The 21,918-nt window shown below is 41.3% G+C and overlaps 1 protein-coding gene across 1 annotated transcript in view; it reads left to right on the plus strand.

Annotated features, from left to right (window-relative positions):
* Positions 1–21,918, plus strand: part of T265_06971 (hypothetical protein) — a gene marked incomplete at both ends in the record, with an annotated part of 37,653 nt that overhangs the window by 13,922 nt on the left and 1,813 nt on the right. The window contains 6 exons of the mRNA XM_009172377.1: positions 9,404–9,557; positions 11,233–11,689; positions 14,723–14,925; positions 16,050–16,127; positions 18,373–18,522; positions 20,224–20,468. Of these exons, the coding sequence (XP_009170641.1) occupies positions 9,404–9,557; positions 11,233–11,689; positions 14,723–14,925; positions 16,050–16,127; positions 18,373–18,522; positions 20,224–20,468 (1,287 nt within the window). The remainder of the gene's footprint in view (positions 1–9,403; positions 9,558–11,232; positions 11,690–14,722; positions 14,926–16,049; positions 16,128–18,372; positions 18,523–20,223; positions 20,469–21,918) is intronic.

A 21,918-nucleotide genomic window follows, 5' to 3' on the forward strand; every position in this document is an offset into this window, starting at 1 on the left:
TGCCATTTAGAATCGTCTAGTGAACCGGCCAAGTGGAGTTCATTCAGACTGTCTTAAGCGTGTCAGCAGCTGGGTAAACCAACAACCTCACGATTAAAATATCTAAGCTGGCCAGAATGATGGCGGACGCGTGGTCCTGTGGTCAGACTCCAGAAACACATGACCAGTAATAGGAAAGCAATTCCTTCAAGCCGACGCAAAAATCCAACAAGGAGAAAAGCTGCGTTGTATGACGAATTTAGGTTCAAAAAACATTTATTCACTAGTGTGTGAGGTTTCTCCTTTTCCGTTGATTTTGAACAAGCCAAAATAGTAGCCGTTGAACGCTAATTTTAATCGTGGTTCACAAACGCAAGTGGCAAAAACATTGGATTCTAAATTGGTCACAAAACGCAAGGTCGTTTGGGTCTTTGGTGAATGGTTGAATCTATACACAAATTCTTCTTTGTTAATTCCAACTAAGTACAACTAACGAACACCAGTGGTACACAAGTGGTCCAAAAAGACAAGTCGTTTAGGTGTGTCGTCTTAAAAATAAAGAATTCACCGAGTTTTAGTTCAATCGAAACCTGACATACACTACTGACACTCTGCTGTTGCTTTTGGAATTTCCTTCTTATGACAAGTTTCACTGCTTGTTGCTCAGCAATGGATCTTGGGGTAAAAACCATTTTGGGCGAAAAACCCAGACCAGTGTGAATATTGAAAATTCTTCACAGTGAATGATCGAGTCTTGAAGATTTCCCGCTTGAAAAACAATTTTTAATTTCGCAGCTTAGCGTTTCAGTATGTTATGAGTGCAAAGTGACCTAGATAACAATAATTGTCTTTGACCTGACAATTTTAATCGTTTGGTAACATCTCAGTTTTTGGAGTACGCATGCGAATTCTTCTACCTAGAGCTAACTCGACAGTCAACACAGGTTAGATGATCTTTAAAAAAACTAAGTATAAATACCAGCATACTTATGTTGGTATCCAGTCCCTCGCAAGCCTACTGCTCACATGGACCGACAAATGTGTTCGGCTCATATTACTTAGAACTCAATCGACTAGGTATATATTTTTATGCGTGTAACGACTTTACTTCCCTTAATCTGAATGCTTCAAATGCTCATCTTTAGCTGTCAGAAGCAGGTCGAATCTTGCGAAAGATACATGTACGTACGCGCACCTTGCTAGGAGATTTGGCAGGAACCTCACACAAAAATTAGAAAAGTTCTGTGCTGTAAACAGCTCCGAAAACTACACTTGTTTTTCACATCTATGACCCTTGAGTTAGTTACAGTAATCAAGATATATGGATGATTCATTCTACAAGCGTAACTGGGTGATGGTCTTGCCTTTTGCTCGTCATTACATAGATCAAGTAGCAGTTCAGCTATTTTGTATTTATCATCACAATTGCTGGTATCGTATAAAAAGTGCCAAGCTGACCAAGAACCCGGCCCCAATGATTCTACGGATAATTACACTCATTCGTATCTGCGCGACAACTTGGTTCAGGAACATCCAAGTTGCGTGAGATCAGGCAGTTCTGATGATCGACAGAATGTCAGTTAACTGGCCTCCAGCGGAGCAGCGAAAATTGCTAGCTGGGAGTGTTTTTAAATTTAATGGTGGTGGATTTCGCTAAATAGATAATCCATTTTTGGCGATGGAACACACCACTACGGACTTCACCCTTCTCGTGCCTTGTCAGATAGGTGCAGTCCCTAGGTTTCCGTCACCCTGATATTCTGGCTGAACACCAAATTGAACAAAGATGGAGAAACATACTCGTCTTCAGGCTAATTTGGTATCTACGGGGACTCCGCTGAACTCTCACTGAATCTTCCGTTTATGACATCACGTCAACTGAAGAATGATGTAGTGTTGTGTGCCTTATTCAGCTGAAGCTTATCACAGGAGTGGAATTCAGCTAGGATTTAGGTAGGTCTCTAATACCAACTTAATTTCGTTGGACATAGTCGCTTGAAAAAAGTCAAATTAACCCGTTTGTTCTTCGAAACCCTGGTCTATTAGCTGATATCTATGTAATAGTGAGTTTACTGACTCGTCTAAACTCGGCGCCGTGGGTAAAGCCATACGGAATTTGTACGCATGTGTGGAATCAATCGATTAGCCCAGCACTCAACAAACTCACTGAATTCCATCACCAACTACATTGAAATTTTTATATAAGATTGTTCAACTGGTGCACGTCATATGACCTGAGATCAAGACCATATAAACGATGCCTGATAGGCTTCATATGAGCGCTCACCTTGGTAACCAAGTGCATTTACCTATTAAAATGTTTTTTAGCTCTTTGTTTGCTAGGCTTATTCTGTATTGAACATATACATGAGAAATGTGGCCCAACATTTTTTGCACATTAAAATCAATTTCCATGGATTTGACGGCCTCATTATCCGGCATTTTTTTCTGTACTTCTCCAACATGTTTTTGGATCCCGTCATTCTTATAGATTAAAATTTATTTACAAACAAACCAGTGTTTATCCATGACTAAGTGTGCACAGTGCATTGATGATGATGTGAGCGTCAGGTGAATATGCCCAGTTTTTGCGAGCAGCGCACAAAGTAGTAAAGAGGCCAGCAAATAACATCTGTCTCCAGAAAACGTCTATATATTGTTTTATTGGAAATATGACAATATGTATAGGTTCATGTTGTTCCGTGATTCTTTTCTTGCAATCCTTACCAAATAAAATAATTTTTCGGAGTCCCAAGAGAAAACCTAAGAATTTCACCGAAGTTTAGTATTCAAACGTGCCATTTCACATTCTATGTTATTGTGTCAAAATGAGATCCCAGCTAGTAGGACTTGGTCTTATCCTTTCGGCCAACCGGTGTATGCTTATTGGAACTCATACATTCACGCCAAAGCTAAAATAAATTTCATCAGCATAAAAATAAAACCAACAGATTTCCATGGCCTGGCTGGTAAGGTAACTCACAAGAGTCAAACAGACTCATGGCCTCTGTCTTACTGATGTTGCTTTCCGTTGTTTTCAAGCTCTTTTAGACTAAATTTAACGTATTACAATTCTTCTACTACAAAAGAATTCTCATTGTTGGCTAACAAACACAACAGTAATCTACTCCATGTTTAGATTTACCATTGAAAAAATTAAAACTAACTATAAATTCGGAAAAAACACTATCCGCACAAATGAAGCACTCCGCGAACTTTCAGTTTATTTAGTGCTTTCATACATTGCACTTTCGAACAAAATCAAATGCAGTCTTCCAAAAAATAGCAAAATGGCCCAATTAAATATAGCTATGATGATTTAGCGGGTGTTTTATCGCCAAAGTTCTATAACATAGTGACGAACATTAATGTTTTCGGGATCTCGTCATCAGGTCAGTGCATATTTCATGGTTAAATTAAGAGCGAAAAATCAAATACACTACGAAGATTGGTTAGTGAAGTGCAAAAAGGTGGAGACACGAACGATCGGTTGTCTGCGCCTTCCCTTCATTTCGAATCTAGTTGGATGCTGTGAGACAGTGAAAAGGGCTGTTGAGTGACTTGGCCGGTTGATTCCTTTCACACGAGCAAGGCAGACTCAGCGTTCGTACGAAACGTTTTTGACAGCACAGTACCGGGTTTCGCAGGCGCAGAGCGACTGCCTCGGCCGTTGTCAAGCAACGTCAATGAGTAGATAATGGTAGTCGATTTGGCACTCGGTAAATGATTTAAAATGACTCATTTGGCATGACTACGTGCCCAGTGTCAAATAGGTGGGATGCGATTTAGCTCCTGGCTGAACTGTTGAGGTTAATGGTATTCCGGTGAGAGAGGTCCTCGCGTATTCTCTTAGAAAGTTGTCGTGTCGTGCGCCCAATATACTCCGCCGAACAACAGCAGGAGAAAGAATATACAACCATATTCTGGGTGAGGACTGGCATCTTGTCTTTGAGGTTTATGTTGAGCAAAGGGTTTGTTGTGAACTAAGACCGCAGAGTTCCAGCCAGAAACGTGCGTTGTAAGGACAGAAACAAGCGGCGATTGACCTTGTCCGCCAACAGATCGCCTTTATACGGTAGACTCAAGTATATTGGCTTCTTTCCAACGGTCGTGATAGGCGATTGGATAGGACGGTCGGACATATTCTTGGTTATAAACCTTTCCGGGTAGCCATTGGCTCGGAGCACGTTAGCAATGTGCTGCAGTTCGGAGTCCAGTGTATCAGCAGAGCAATTCGTTTTGCTCGGTTCGTAAAAGTTTGAATCAGGGTTGGTTTTCGCCTCAGTGGCACAAAGCTCAGGAAGTTTGTGTACTGTCCCGTCCACGTGGGCTTTCTGTGGACAGATCTTTGAATTGAACCCGTGGAAAGTCTGACAAACTTAACGTCCAAAAGGTGGAAAGCGTTGTCACTTTCAGTTTCAAAAGTGAATTGAATTGAGAAATGTGCTTGGTTGAAGTTGGTCAGGGAAGTATCCATTTCGGAACGGTTTGGTACTACCATAAAAATATCAGTACCTTCGACTACGTACCTTCGATAAAAGTGCGTGCTTTTAATCTCCCCACTCAATCGGTCAAGCTCCAGTTTGCCCATAAAAATGTCACTCAACAAGGGGCCAAGAGGAGAACTCATGGCGACTCCATCGGTTTGTCGGTAGAGTGTAGCTTTAAATTGGAATTGTAGGTTGAAAGTACACCGAAGGAGTGGTTCCTTTAATGAGGTGGTGGGGATTGGGAGTGTAGAATCTGATGAGTCAATGTAATCACAGATAAAATCTATAGTCTACAAGAGTGGGACGTTGGTAAAAGGGGAAGTTACGTCAAAAGAGCACATAAATTTGGAACCAATATCCAAATCTTTTATCAGATCCGCAAACTCAAAAGTGTCATGGAGGCTATACTGCAATAAATGTTGGCGTACGGGTTCTAAAATCTCGACCAACCATTGGGCATTTGCGTGATATGGGGAATTACACATATCCTTCTGCCTAAGCCCTTCTCGGAGCGCACTCACGTTTTTTCGAGCTCCCTTCTTTTGCTCCTCTAGCTCTGGAGCTCCTCTGTTTTCTGGAGCAACCCGACTTCCTGATCCACTAGGAGGCATGGATGTGAACCATACATCAACATGAATGATACTTGTCTTCGGATGACTAGATTGACGCTTGAACTGTTAAAAACTCCATCATCAAGTTCACTTTCAATTCACATTTTTGGCCGTCAGCCATTCATTGTTCGTCCGCTGTCTGACAAAGTGAGTCGCATGCCTTGTTGCACCATATGTGTTTCTCTTCGCTACATTCGACGATCAGCTTCCATCTCAAGATGCGAAGTATCACGAGCAGTACGACCTTTGAATTGTTGGCGTTCCAGGGTATTATGCCAGCTTCAATCAGGCTCATCCCATTGAAGCGATTCTGGAGCCTATCCGGTTATCTGTCTCCTTTTGCATTCTCAATACCGTTCCTGTCCTACAAAGAGACTGCGACAATCCGTGGTGTGGGATCTTGCCACTATAGTCATGCCAATCTCCCGGGAGCCAGTTCGATGGTGAAAACATTGGCACCGGTGATGACCTTCAGGCCTTCCTTTCCAGCCTTTGGTTTCGACAGATAAGCGACCAAGTGGTTGTCCTTCCTCACACGTGCGGATAGTGACGTCGTACTCCTACAGCCGGAGCGCCTGGTGCACGAGTTTTCCGCGAGGATCTCTGGTGGTCTTAACCCTGTCAGCGGGTCTTGACGTGAGATCGTTGTCCCAGCCTCAACTTGTTGAAGGTCCAAACGATCTCTCAACAGTCTTTCTTAATGGTTGAGTGTTTCTGCTCAGCTTTAGCTAGGACGCGAGTATCATATTCGGTTTCCCAATTCCTCTTCCTTAGGACTGTACCGATACCCCAGTCATTGGTGTCCGATGAAAAAGTGAACATCTCCCCGACCATAGGCACCCGAGGATAAGTTGTTGAGCCAGCATCCGCGATTTGGCACGTTGAAGCTTCCTATTAGGATGCATCAACTCGCAGATTGAAGCAGCAATCGTGTGTAGATTCTTGACAAACAGATTGGAGCATAATGCTCGTCTTAGAAACTGTCGTAAGAACGGCTTTGAATTAGGGACTGCACGGTCCTGGATCTTTGCCAGTTTTTCTGGAAGTGTGTTAAATACTCCTTGACTCAACTTACGCCCAAGCAGTGTCACAGAACCTCGAACAAGCTGTGTCTTGGCTTCATTTATCGGGAGGTCAGCCGAATACGCTTAAGTACGGCTTTCATATAAACGGCGTGTTCTTATTCTGAATCGCCATAGATGGTGATATCGTCCCCATATACAACAGCAATAATTGGTCTCTTCGTTTAACGAAACATCAAGTGACTGAATGTGAATAGTGCCCCCGACAGACCAAACGGCATTCGTCTAGACTGATATTGGGTGTCCCCAATCGTGAACGCCGTTTTCTCTCAGTCTTCTGCCAGTATTCGTAACGTAAATCAAACACTTTAAGATGTCGGTATGGTTACAGCGAATCGGAAGTGTCCGTAACCTAAGGAACAGCTACGACTGGGTTTACGGCCAGCTCAAACGCCGGAAATTCAAGCAAAATTGGTATTTCTACTTTGTCTTCTTCACAACTAGGAAGTTCTAGGCACTGTTGGCTTCCTCGGTCGTACCATTTTCCAGAAGTCCTTGAACCTGTTTATAAAACTCTTCTCGCAGATGCAGCGACAGCTGACGGGGGCAGTAAGATCGAACATGTTCGGTGGAGTTGGGGTTTCGTGCTCGATCCACGGGCAGAGGCCAGATGGATTTCATAACATGTGAACTGTTTGGAGTTTCCCTCAACCGCATGCTGCACTGACGGAACATTACAAGATGGAAGCTTTCGGACATGCAGTTCGCTCACCGCAGTGCTTATGTAACCTTCAAGCTTGATTTAGCCATACTATGTCATCACTTCGCCCCACTTTAGGTCCAACACAGATTCTACGCTCCTGTGGAAATCCGCCCCCAAAACTGTCTGCTTTATGTCTGTGCTGATCAAGAACTCAGTCTGCACCAATATGTCGCCTAGGCATATTGAGCGCAATGATAAGCCGCAATTTTAAGTCGGTATCCATTCACTGCCCTCATGGCTAGCGCACGTTCTGCAGCCTGCTTTAATTGTTCTCTGCCGATGTAATGATTAAGCACAACCCCCTCTTCCTGTCTAGTTTAATAAGCCATTTGTCGTAGTCTGTGCCAATCGAAACCCAGGGGTGAAAAGAATAGTAAACCAAAACATTATTTACAGGAAGCCGGGTGTGGAGGCATTAATCCATCCGGTGGCCAGGAATGCCACAGATTTAGGATCCGCTCATTCTTACGTGCCTGTGTGATTTTCTCGTCGTGGTGACAGGCTGTTCAGTTTGCCGATCCACCTGGGTTCGTAGTTCCTCCATTGCTGAATCATCCCGCCTCTTCTGTGACTGCAGTGTGATCACTACTACCTCGACCAATTCCCGTTCCAGATGAACCAGCTCATCCACGCTCAAGCGGATGGTTGTTCTTGCCTACCCCAACTAGGCACCAAGCTCCGGCTGCACACCAACGAACTGGTCGGACGGTAACTGCCGGCGCGGCACTCTTTCTAGCTTTGGAAAGGCAGGATCAAACTACTGCTGCAGACCGGCGAAGAATACTATCGGGTAGCACCGTGGTCCATCCTGTCCACTTTTAACCTCTCCATTATCTCCTGACGGTCGACCGGGAGTGGAATTCTGCTGTAAGAGCTTACTTTGCAGCAGCCGAGTCCATCTTCTCAGGGCCTCTTTTGGCCGCCCTCTCCCAGCCCTTGAGGAGGGTCTTCAGTGTCGTCAACTTGCCCCGTTGGACCACAGTTCAGCCACCATACTGCAACCTCCTCGAAATTCCTCAGGAAACTTCGCACATTCTCATCCTTATAAGGTTGGAACCATGGGAAGTTCAGCTGTAACCTAGCGAGGGCCTTTCTCTGCGAAGATGCTTATCAGTAAATATGAACTAACGGGTGTGAGCATTTAGAAACAAAAGTAAATATATTTTATGCAAAGTTCTTGAGAAGTGAGCATTCTGAAGCCTTCTGCTGAACTTCTCTGGACGTTCTGTAATGGTTAAGCATTAGTAAATGAATGCTTCGGAGTGCTTCTATACTGCCCGTAGTAACCCAGACCATCCATCAGATGGAGGGATGGACACCAGTCCTCATCCGTCTTAGCAGCAGTATAAAACGCTATATTGGTAATGTTCCAGAATTGAGCAATTGTTTAAATAATAACTAACTAGGCGTTGGAATTGATGCCTTGTTTGCCTCTTTTCAACAGGTCAAATATTGTTAATTTCACTCTCAGTGAAGCTGATAATATACACTCCAAAACAAAACATGATCCATGTACTCTTAATTTTGGGGCAGGTTAACAAAATAACCATTCCTAGTGGGAAGCAAACGTTTCTGTCAAAGTATACAGGACGGAAAAAGGAAATTTCTATTTCTTTTTTGACAAGAGCCTATACAATCACATTGGAGCTGAGCAAATTTACTGCCACAAATACGACTTTCAGATGCTTGCTTTGTTTTAGTTTCCCTAAGCTAAGCAGATTAGTTGTCAGTGACGTACGTCTGTGGACTGGGAAACACGTCTACATTGAGTCAGCAATATTTTGGAAATGGACTATGTGGCCCCAAACTGGCCAGATTATTGGAATCAAAAGCCACACGCAACATCTGTAAAGAGTGCATCGGCAAGTGTACTAGAGGGTAATACTGATGCATTCATGCTTATTCAGATAACGAAAAAACTTTGCAAAACACGTTCATTGCGATGTACAGGAAACTTAGTGACTGTAGTTCTGTACTTGCACTGAAATAATGTGAATAAAAGAGGACGTTTGACTCATTCAATCATTTGTATTCCAATTTGATTTTGCAGGAAGATTCACTTGGAAACCAACTGAAACCTTCGTTTATTGTGTTTTTCTTAACTGAACGTGCTTCATCAGATACCTTACATGTCAGCTGGTACAATATTTGAGGTATCACAATACCCCGTATGTAGGTTGAGAACTACACGTTAGACGAGTGATTCAGCTGGATTCCAGGTGTGTCTACCGTGAAAATCAAATTGGTATGCGAATGTGTGTATGCGGCTAATTTCTTACGATCTGTGTTCAACTGAGAGATAAGATTGACGGAAACTAGGAGACTGCACCTACCTGATGAGCCTGAATTTGAAGGGCGTAAATGGGGTGTTTAAGAGATCTCAGCAACCTTATGAGCAGTGCATAAAGTCTAAAATAGGACATTTTTTTCGACTTATCCATGTTGAAGTCCGATGATTTTGCTTTCGAAAGGCATGGGAAATATTCACTATGACATGACTACATCTGATATATTAATGATTTGTCTTTCCATTTTCAGAACATTCGAAAAAATCGTCCAGCACTGCCAAAGTGCAATTCGGGATATTCCCATTTCCTTTCTACTTGGATTCTTTGTCTCTGGAATCGTCTCAAGATGGTTTCTCATTTTTCCGAGTATCCCATGGTTGAATCAAGTATCTATGACAATTGTGGTACGTTAAATCTGTTGCACTTATACATGTGCTTGCAAAGGGTAATTTTATCAAAGCCCCTACAGGTACTCAGTAACGTTACTAATGTACTTTTAGAGGAAAGTTAATTGTGGGCACACTGATTTAAAAACAGTTGAACGATAAACTCATTTTTTGATGCGCTTCTTTTAATGAATTAGTTCGGAAATTTGACCGCGTGATCAGCATTTACTTGGTGGGTCTTAGCTTTGTGGTTCTATGAATATCTGCTTCCTTCTGTTACGTCTTAACTGTGACCTCAAGAACGGAGGGAAGAAAATAAGCTATGTTTACAGTGAACCCACAGTTGACTACACTGGTTATAGCCACCTGGATGAATTGCTAAATCATGCTATTTTCATGTTATCTGTGATGATGGAATCAACCAGATCACTTTGTTGGTGTAATCAACTGTAAATGAGGTGCCACAGAACGTACAGTGTCATCCCAGTTCAACAAATTGGGTAAATATACATGTTCGACTTCCTGATTGATAGTACGAGTCAGCCAAGGACTTCAGAGAAGCGATAGCAAACCATATGAGCGACCCTATGTTGAGAAAGGCGTCCGACCTCTGATAAACGCAGTGTCATTTTGGAATGCGTATTTATCATGGCAGCCGTAAAGTCTGATCAAATGTTTTACGCACACACACAGAGGGCCCAAGGGTGATAGTGTAAGCGCTACTTAGGTCAATATATGTATACTAAACCGCAACCCATAACCTTTGAAAATGAAGACTATCCAAGAAGTATTTGAAAACTTCCTAACCTAGTATGAATATGCAAGCATATGCCCATGAATTCTGTAGTGGTCCGGCTACCCAATAAGTTACCTTACCAGGAGTGTGTGGAAATAAATGGAAATAATAATGCTGCATTGGGTATACAGTAATAAAGAGGTCATATGGAGCAGACTCACTAACAATTGTTCTCTATAAATAGTTCGTCGTTGGCCCAGGTCAGCGAATAAACAATAATCCAATCATGGTGGTCCAAGGCTCTTCTGAACAGTTCCCACATATAACATTCCGAAGATGATCTGAAATGTTTTGATACCAGAGTTAGCACATGAGACTCGCATATGAACGCTGTAAGTGCGAGCGAAATCAGAAGAGACAGTCGAAGCACGTGACCACGTTTGTATTGCGTGGAATTGTACAAGTGCGCAGTTTTTCGTTTTTCGTATTCAAACAAAAAAACGATAATCCAATTGACGAAATACGTGGTGTTATAATGAAAGCAAAATAAAGGTATAAAACACCACAATGCCACTACTAGGTTTCCAAAATATATGGTATTCCATTCTGAACATGATTGAGACGTTTTTTGCCCAGCCAAGATGGAAGCATATAGCTCAAATTCCAACGTGTTCTTCGCGATGTCACTTGTACGAAATTGATTTTCATTTACTACCACGGAGATTTTATACTAACTGATCCAGTTTGACTACCGTCTTGCACTAACAGCGCTGTTAGTCAAGTGGTGAAATACGTAGCCTTTGGGGAACACACATATGCCTCCAACTCAATTGGTTGCTGTCCGTAAACCAAGTGTTTTATGATGGATTTAGATGATCTGCATAAGCTTATATGGCATTTTGCCAAACGTGGCACCTTACTGCTGTGTGACCGATCGTGACGCTTGTAACCTTTCAGTCACACTTGGACTCGAAGGATGAAATGATGTGCAGAAACATTCGCATCACGTTAGCGCGTTATCTCAATCTGTCCTGGATTCTTTTGATGCGTACCCTATCTGACCAAGCGGCAAATCGATTTCCAGATAAAGAAGAGGTTCAACAACTTATCCGACGGCCACCCTTGGTGTGGATAAAAACAAGAAAGACTCGCCTCAACAGAAACATTCAGCAGCCATGGACCGGAGGAGGGGCAGGAAAACCAAAAATAACCCCCTCTTTGTCTCCAGTGGTACCTACTACGTATTTACTTGCCGACGATTCAACTGGCGACCGACAAAACGTTCGTTATAGTGCAACTCCCGTCTCGACTCCTTGTTCCACAGAGGCTGGGAAGTTCGAATATATGCATTCGTTTCACGCCTACGACGACCAAGTACTCACAAACACTTTGAGAGCTTTTAATGATGACACAAGTAAGCACTGAATGCGCCCTTCTATCATATAGAAAAACCACGGTCAAAGGCCTACTCCAAAATACAACCTTTCCATACAACAGCTTGTATCTGGTGTAGAACTCTCCAGGAGTGTCAAGCATGGTCAACAGAAGTATCCGCTAGGTGCTGAGTCACCAGTTTGTCTGCTTCTAAATGTCTATAGGAGGGACGTAGGTAGCACTATGTGAAAACCTATTAGCCTTTGGTGCCTTGTATTCCTTCACATAAAAAAGCGTCAATCAGCGTAAATACACAGGAATACCTGCGGTGAGCTGATGACATTCCCATGTATGGTGACGTTTATGAAACAACTGTCAAGCTAGATCAACAAGCCAACATGTAAAAAGGAACCATTCTCTTAATGATAACCTTGAAAGGCTATTTTAGACTAAGATATTGCATTGAATATGAATACGTTCAAGGATAGATGGCGATCTCACCTGCGAGGTCTACAAAACTACAAATGTGGACAGTCGGTTCAAGCAGCCCAATTGACTGGATTGACTTTGGTCAGAAGGCGCAAGGAATGGCCCCAATGATTCTTAACCGAACGGGGTGGTGCGATTGACTAACATGTCGCTAGGATCAAGTTCACTAAAGAGAGGAATACATTGGTCCCCTATAAAAATCCAAAACAATAGAAATTAGGAAGCACTCTCTTGTGGATACGGATTACAATATTCAAAACCTTGGGCAAGAAAAAACGCTACTTAAGGTAACAACGACCTCGGAAGAACCTATTCCCGGAAAGAATCATCATCTTTCCCCATGGAACCATCTATATGCGAATCCACTATTGCCTAGTCTGCAGCGTGGTTTACTAGTGGCCGCACACGCGCAGGATTATGACGTAAACACAAAGGGCTCTTCAATTTAGGACGCCGCACAATATTTGGCAATAATGACATCATAGTTATTTACATTAGCATTGCTTCGATGAAGCAGACTGTGTTTTCACCAAATTTATTGGCAACTGTGTTGGGAGTGGTGTTCCATTGGTTCCTTGGGCCTGGCCGTCTATCCTCCTGTCACAGCGACTTTATCAAGCAGTCAGCATCTTACAGATCCGAGTAAACAAACATAATTTCAAAAGACAAGATGCTGGTGTTCGAACACGGTCAGGTGATGTTAGATTGTGCCATGTCTCCCATGATCTTTATTAACAGGTGATTAACGATAAATCCAGAAAATAAGGAATCGCATCATCATACTCATGCATTTTGAGTAAAACTAGTCAGTCGGAAAAGTACTCATTTCATGTTTTATTATTCTTCGAAAATTAGATTACTGCATCGAATTTCCACGAGATTTAGATGTACCGTTAGCTTCCCTATGCAGCTGAGCCTTTGGTCCATGAAATTCAGCTAAACGAAATTTTTTGATCCCCTTGCCTGTGTGTACTGTGTGGTGCCATGCAGTGTAGTGCAGAACGCCACTTATGTCCAGCTGAAACTTCGAAAAAAAAACTCTATCACCTCATAGATTATTTCAGCTATGGACCTCTGCTATTCATATAAGTGGAGTCGCTACATTTGCATTGTTAAAAAAAGCTTATGCTTCTCGTAGGTTCGCTCAAGAAATGATGCTAAATAACCGACACCGGAGACAGTCTGCTCTTGGCGAGGTGTAAACTCCGCTCTGAGTTAAATTTCCGATCGTGGTTACCAGAGTATTATTTCAAATCATAGAGGTGTATTAGGTGGTTGCACTGGAAATCATGCGAGAACTTAATGGTCTTTAAAAGAGCAGTCATGTTGAGAGTGTTGCCAAAATATGGATGTAGAACAACAGCAGCGCAGCAGTACACAGATTATTGATCTTGTCCTCCAGCTTTATTATTCGGAGCACGAAATATTGTTGAGGAAAACCCTAAATCTGTGTACGCAGAAGTTAGGCACACCTACCTTTATGTGTGACACGTGTGGAATAGAATAAAATGTTGTTATAAGTGACTGTGAACCTAACATGCAGTATCTGGCAATCACAAGTTGCGGTTTACATCTCATAAAGGAAACTACTCACAAGGTTGCTGAAAACTCTGACAGCCCACGACGGATTTCGCCCTTCTTGGGGCTCATCACGTAGGCGCAGTCCCCGAGTTTCCGGCGACCCCAAGTCCTACTTGCGGTTAAGCTATCAAGATCATAAGTAGGGATTTGATCCATTTGATATACAGTCCATATGTCTGACGACCCTAGCTTCGATATTTGCGATTGACTCTTGGTGGTGCATTTCATTTGCACGTGAACTTCTTATTACAAAGGCCTTGAAGGGTTCGAAGGAAAGAGAAGAAAATATAAATAGTCGCTTTGGAATGCTTTCCTCTTCAGCTCTACCTATAGTCTCATTCTATGACTACGCCTGTCTAAATTTAACAGCAAACTGTTCGTCAAAATGGTGTGTAAAGTAATTTGGAACGGAAAATAATCTAACTCCGTAGGCCAACAAAAGACTGAACTTATGAGTGATTAGCAGTGTAAACGGGCGATTTCTGTAAAATCCTCAATCAACAGTCTTCATTTTATGCAGTGTAGAACTTCAAGAGATTACCGTGGTTGTAATTACAGAAAAGAATAGAGTGGCTGCATGTCTGATATGAGGTTTTAAGGACAGTTTTAAGTGCAAATTCTCACCCCATATGGACCAAGTTTGGACATCAACGGATGCTTTGATTGCGTCCAAATACGTAAGTATGATGTCCACAGTAGCGAAGAACCTCCCATTTAGGTGAATCTTTCAAAAATTAAGCTCCAATTCTGTGGTTTTAAGATTGTCATTTTATTGTTCATTTATTATTTATTCATTGTTGGTGTCATTGTATATACTACTCAGCTGCCTACCTCGATGAATACATAAGACAAAAGGATTCGGACAAATGTCCCAAATCTCAACGATGATGCATGGATAAATATAGATTGAATGTTTTTCGGAAAACTTTGAGAGATATGGTGCCCATTGCTCTAATATACGGCTTTCAAGATGCCCAAATTTGTTTGAACCCTTTCTCTTTAGAAGTCAAGCAAACATTTGGTATCCTGATCACTGAAAACGAGATCGCTGCGTTTCAGAACATCGCAAGTGACTTTTACAGACGAAACAAAACCAAATATGTTCCAGAGTACTGGATACCAATCCAGTGGGCACAGCGCCTCACCCTCAAATCATTGCAGAAGGGATATATTTTTGAATTAAAGAGAGCAAACGAAATTTTAAAGGTACGTCCAAAATGTGGTAGCAGTCCACTCATTTGCAACCAAATGTCAGATAAATCTTATCAAATTTATCATGCAGAAAAATGGGTCAACACATTCTTTTTATACAGTACGGATGAATCAGTGGTCCTATCGTGTCCTATGTTTTCATGCAGATCATTTTAGTTTGCATACACATGCTCAGAAGTTCTATTTTCCTGGTACGTGACAATCCTCTTAAGCACAAATTGAGGAAGTTCTGTTCAAGAGTATAATTGAATGTATTTAAGCTGTAACCCAGAAGGTGAAATTACTTCAGAATTATGCGCGAATGAGTGAGGTGTAATAGGGACATTTTGCCGTTCGGTTTTTAGTCACAAGTTTGCTAAACTAGATCCCAATTCGTTTGCCTTAATATTATGGACCGTGTGCGACAGAGAAGATAACTTGAAAAAAAGAATGCAAATGTATAAATGTCAGCAAAGGCGATGATACCGCACCATGTTTATCACTATAACCTCAGTTCTGGTTGATGAAAGGTTTGTTACCAAATGACACACCGTCTATGAAACCAAATTCAGAGTTTAAAGGACGTTTTGATCATCTATCAAGAACTGACGGTATACCCACCAAACAAATATAGAACTAACTTAATATGTCCTTTCATCGAGATTTAGACAAATTTTCCCGGATCCATGGACTCCATTCCTGTATAAATCCCTCTGCCATGTTTTTACTAGGGGTGTGAATAATATTTTGCTGGGCGATTCTCTGCTTTTTTTCACAACGGCCACCAAACTAGTAATATAGTATATATTTTTGCTTTCACTGCCACTTTTTCCGCACAGTCCAGGTCTCAGCCAGGCAGATGGTCTATTTAATTTAAGGAGTGATTTACAAACTAATCGGCCCTGGTAGTTTTAGAAGTGGCACATGACTATACATTGTTAAATACGGTAACGTTTAGGTGATCCATCAATGACCTTGTACCACCTAGATGAATGTAGTCCTGGAATCTGTGGAGGTTTTAACTGAGAAATATATGAGAAAGCCATGACTACCTCGAAAAGGGCTCAACTGGAGCTACCTCTTGTTACTCATGCTATGTCCTTTTGACCAAAGTCAATAAAAATCTCTTTCATCAACAGGAACTGATGCGATTCCGGGACAAACTACAATATGTACAGTTGCTCAGCAGCATCGTAATACCTCTGGCTTATACACAGGTTAGTTCATTGACGTCTTCTGGTGATTAGTTTACAGTAACCCCAGCTTTAGCGATCCACTATCACACTTGGACAATCTAATATATGGAATCTACTGATCCTTACGCTTTGTTACATAAAAAACTAGGGAGAACGATAACAGTGGCGGCTAAACACACACTGGTTTTACTGAAAACACTTTAGGGTTCGTTTGGAAGGATACTAATTGAGAACGCTAAAAACTGAGCGCGCAGCTTCACATGGTACGCTGAGGCATTGGTGTATATATTTTCACTCACTAAAACACCAAAAACATTCATTTAATGTTTTAGTTTCACACTGAAAACTTAAGTAAAAGTTATCAGTGTTGAATACTTCGACAGAAATTATGAAAAATGCAAAAGTGATCTTTTTACTTAAATTTAACAAAGCAACCGTTTTGTTTTGATCATTCCGCTTCGTAAGCCTTTTGCGAATAATGCTAAACACCATGCGGTTCTAAATAGTTCAATAATTACTTGATGATCTCTTCAATATTTTCGTGAAGGTTTTCCAAACCAGTCGGAGACTCATTGAAAAGCAAGCATACGGAAGGACCGTGTTGAGAGAATAAGTACACATAGATGAGTCAGCTTTCGAAACCGTCTATTTTTACACAAAATTACGTGGTTTTGTCATAACATCTTAGCATGAGAATTTGAGGAAAACAAGTTCTGGTTACCAGGCTAACCAGACTGACAAAGAATCAAGGAATCTGTTTTGACGAGTACTTAGCAAAGCACCGTCATATCATGCTTTCGGGTGATTGGAGACAATAGTATTTTTGAAGGTAAAGGTCGGTGGAGAAACAATCATGTGATGTAGTACTCTGTAAGGACTAAAAATCGAAATTGTGATTTCGTAACAGAAATGTTTTCCTTATCTTTTTAGCCGTGGTGAAAATGTTTGCATACCTGAATTGATATGGTTTGAAGATAGTTATAATCATATAGGGAGTCTTCGAATTATTCTTTACGTCAGAATACGGAAGTAGCGGGCTCTCAGGAGTACACACAGACACACACGAGCAGACAGTTCGTGAACGCTCCCTTTCTTGGCACTACGACAGAAGTGATAAAGTAGCCAGGAGTTTTTCTCTCAATGAAGGACAAACGGACATGAGCGTCGCCATCATGATCATCAATAGGGGAATTTGTGGAAATATTATTTGGAACAGGAATTAGGACGCCTGATGTAGGTAAATCTCAATATGATGCTTGACATGTAAAATGTGGGTATGAACAGAGTGGATGGGTAAACTATTGCGGAGATGAAATATAGAGTTAAGATAGATTTAACTCCTTGTCTTCAAAGCTACAATTCAGTTTGGAACTAAAGCTGAGTCTCTGCAAACCAAATGTGAATTGTGTCATTCGTGGCCTTTTACGCGCGAAGCTATGAAATTTATTGTGGAGCCTATAATTTTTTAGCCGGTGCCGTCTGCTGATATTCGCTGCAAAACGGATGGCAATGCGCGAAATGGCGCGACCTCTAATCAAAACAAACTACGGTTATGGTTTCCAGTCACAAACTGTAGCTGACCTGATTAGTCTATGCGCACTGTCCAACTTGTTCTACTCACTTCTGAAATACTGTATATATTTCAAAGGCTAATTCATCATCACGATGTACCGAAATAGGTCATTTCTTCTTCTGCCTTATTCCTTGTGATCTTTGCTCATAGTCTGATCATAAATTAGGTCAAATAAAGCGAAATACTGGTAATAGCTTCAATCAAAATGCATGATAATGAAGAAAACCATCAATTTAAATAAGCGGTATGGTTCATATGATATTTACTAGTTATAATGAGACGCGTATAGGCTGAAGGATGATTGTTTTCTTAAAACGTTGTCTACACTATTACTTAGATACTTGGAGCGCGTGTGAATACCGGGATTAAAGCTATTTTTGTTGTTGTTGCTATTTTGTTGCAACAATATCACAACTTGACTGCCAAAGTGCGTCCGCTTAATAAAGACACAGTTAAACCTCGTAATTTTGTCGCAAAAGCAGAAACACTCGTTTTAAACATAATATGAATAAACGAATTCAAGATGTTAGTCGACACCCTAGATGCGATTAGAGAGGCACTGATTTCAGGTACAATCTTTAATGGTCGAGTGCCTAACTGGTTTTCTGAGGTCACTGAATCGTTGATATAATGTAACTACTCCGGTTACTACTATATGAGTTATAAAACGCTTCCGTATTGGTTAATTTTCAGGTGGTAACCATTGCGGTATACAGTTATTTCCTCTGCCAGATCTTTGCATCTCAGTTTGTTGAACATAATGATGATGCTCACGGAAGAATCGACCTCTATGTGCCAGTATTCAACATTTTTTCCTTCATATTCTTGATGGGTTGGTATAAAGTAAGTGACAGCTACTTAATCGCTTTCTACCATTTAATGACGCTCTAAGATGTAGGTGGATTTACCTCATGACCATCCTCGTGAACAAGAAAGTTCATGTATTATAATCATTCGTCTACGAGCCAGTTTGAAGGATGTCATTCTCCATGAGAACCCACACGTTCCGTAGTGAATCTCCAATTAGAATTTAAAAATAATACAACGAGTGCTTCCAGTATTGAAGGATTCTTGTTTTGGCTCGGACGAATCAATAAAAGGGTAAAAAGTAAAGTTTGCCCTGAGGTTTAGCTGCTGGGGTCGCTTGTGACCAGCGCTTAGGATTCAATGCATCTCGGTTGGTGCTTGTACTCAAGTAGAAAGCAGAGACATGAAGTAAGATGGGAATAACTCATTGATTTGTAACTCTTACCCCCTTTGCACAAACTTACATCTGAATGGAAAAACAGGTTCGTTTTCGTTGACGTGTGTGGGAGAAATGATCACTTTTGATAAGTTCATTAAGAATACGACGGAATTGCGTTTAACTAGCTACAAAACTGCACTTGATGACCTGGAAAAATTCGCTAACAATAATTTACTGAAGATGGATACAACTGCGCTATATGAAATAAAAATCTCGTGCGAACGAGAGTGTGGTCGGTTAATAACAAGATTTCTTTTTCATGGCTACATGGTTTTGGCGGCAGTTTTCTACGATTTGTTTGCAAAATTCTACTCGTTCTGACAGAAGGTAAACCGGAAGGTTTTTTGTGCTGATTTATTTACTACTACTTATTTGCTACCAGTTCCATATCCATTCGGTGCAAGCTTCCATTTCAAGAACATGATTGACAACACAGGCATAGGCAATCAATCTGAACTATTTACAACACAAGACCGAACCGTTTCAACCGGGGATAATGTGAAATCTACCAATCGATAAGCACTGAATGTATTAATTACATGTGGCCCTTGGAATTCTTCCCCAAGACAGATTAGCGCCTGTGGGGTGTTTTTCTTTATAAAGTATAGTTTTTATTGCAGTCTTAGAATAAAACTGTACAATGTGGAATAATTTGAAATTATCACATTGACCCGGAGCTCAGGTTGGTCACAAAACACAGAGCACACATTGAGCCCCTCCAATTCTGACATCAAATTTGTGAACAATAACTGCATCGGAGCACGCCATAAATTCAAATCTGAGCGGAAGTTGTGGTCAATTTGTGGCTGCATCCCAAGGTACTCAACTGCGCAAGGATGATTATTTAGACAGACAGTCTACTCGTTAGTCAGTCTGCATAAGCCAAAGTATCGTTGGGTCAATGTTTATGCCTTGCTCAATTTTCCCAGCCATCCATCGGTGAGCATTTATTTCCGTGGTTAGCAGCTTAAATAAGTTAGTTTAATGTGAACTTGTCCCTTCTCGGCGATAGGCTCCGTGTACCTGAGATTTTTATGACCTAAAAAGCATAAACCAGTTCCCAAATAACCTTTAGGATATATTTAACTTGATGTCTATATACTTGAAGGTAAAACATGTACGAACACTTTTATAAACATGAAGTTCGTTATTCTGTGGGAGGACAATGCAAAAAAATATGCGCCAATTCTAGTTGTCTCAATAAAAATGACGGTAAACTAACAGCACTTAAAATAAACGGCGTCAGAACGACCTAAATTGATTGGTACCCGAAATTTTTGTTCAATATCCTCTTGCAGGTGGCCTTGTGCGTGGTCAATCCATTTGGTGATGATGATGAGGATTTTCAAATCAACGACATATTAGATTACAACCTAGAAGTAAGCTATCGCACAGTGGACGTTCCCAGTTTCGCGTTTCCTGATCGTTTATCGTTTCCGTTGAGGAAAGAAGGAGATGATAGTTCACACATCGAAGAACTGAATGGTTTCATGGAATGTGTATTTGATGAAGCTCAGGGTAACGAAGCCAAGACAGAACTCCAGTAAGTACTTTTAGCAGAATAATAACATTAAATAAAAATGCTCTACATAAATATACAGACAACATACAGTACACTTCCTCATTATCCAGACACATCGGGCGTACAGCGACAACAAAACAATATCCAGTGAATTCAAATGATTGTCGACACGCAAGTATCATACCATTTTTTTCTGTTACGAAAGTGTAGGTTTAGTTGGGGCGAAGTGACCTGGCTCCAGGCATGGGCAGGGACCACGGCACATCTACATACTTACGCTGCAACATTCGGTCCTTGTACTCATACAGAATTTACCAGTCTCTAACGAGACTTTTCCAGAGAGCTGCAGAGCGTGACATCACAGTAATCTCTGGACGAAGCACTGGAAATTGACACATTAAGATTTACACTCGAACGCGATGCGCGCTCCAGACGCGCTACATACAACATAGCATTTTGCCGATTTCGTCATTCAAGCAAGCCTACTTTTTCATAAGTTCTTACGACGGCATTTTTGGCGATTAAGTTTCTGTTTATACCAGAAATTGCTTATACCGCAATACCTGTAATATGCGCCTCGTCATAAGAATGCAAAACCATACTTGGTTGGATAACTTGCAGAGCAGCAACCCATATACTGGTTTGTCCTATAGAGGAGAATGTCGGTAGCTCAGGTAGCGTAGATGGTCGTTGGCTTGTTCACTGAGCTGGGCAATTTGGTTGCAAACGTTTCATCACCAATCGAGGTGACATCATCAGTGCGTAGTTGTGCGTAGCGGTTGGTTAGGTTAGTGGTTGTGCCACTTCAAACCTCATACAACAAACTGGCTGAAAGCTGAGCATTCGAAGCAAGATGTACGTCGGTGATTTCAAGGCATCTGGTGATCACATACAGTAAACTTATTAACAGCTAATTTTTGTTATCAGTCACATCTTGACAAGCCCCATACAACAATCAATCAGTTTTGAATTTAAAAGACATAGAAATCACTTGCGGTGAATGAAGTTAGGCTCCTAGTGACCCGAATTAGACATCTGTCGCCTAATGCGTTGATACCGTCGTACTCCGAAGAGCTTCTTCACACCATTTTGTTTAACATATGGTGGAAATTTCGGAACAGCCTACCTGATAAGACCTGGATGGCAAAACAGTTAGCGGGCTGTTGGCAGTTTGTTATTGAAATTATCAGTGAATTCATATGAAGAAAAATACTATATTATCTTAACTTTTGTTCCTCGAGAACTGTTTTGCTGGGATTGTTTATGCGGAAGTGTTGTGGAAACCATTTTAGCCATGCAAGTGTGTAGACGATTCTCAGCCAACTGGGGCCGACTTACTGAACTATCATAGACAGAACGATAAAAAGTGGAGAGGAGATCTGCAAGCTTCTATTGAGGTCACATTTAAAGACCAATCCTTAAGTTCCAAAAGAATCCTGCTTTCAAAGTTTTTCGTTTTTCCGTACAATAT

This window comes from Opisthorchis viverrini (genome assembly GCF_000715545.1).
Source record: "Opisthorchis viverrini unplaced genomic scaffold opera_v5_154, whole genome shotgun sequence".
Lineage (NCBI taxonomy): Eukaryota > Metazoa > Platyhelminthes > Trematoda > Opisthorchiida > Opisthorchiidae > Opisthorchis > Opisthorchis viverrini.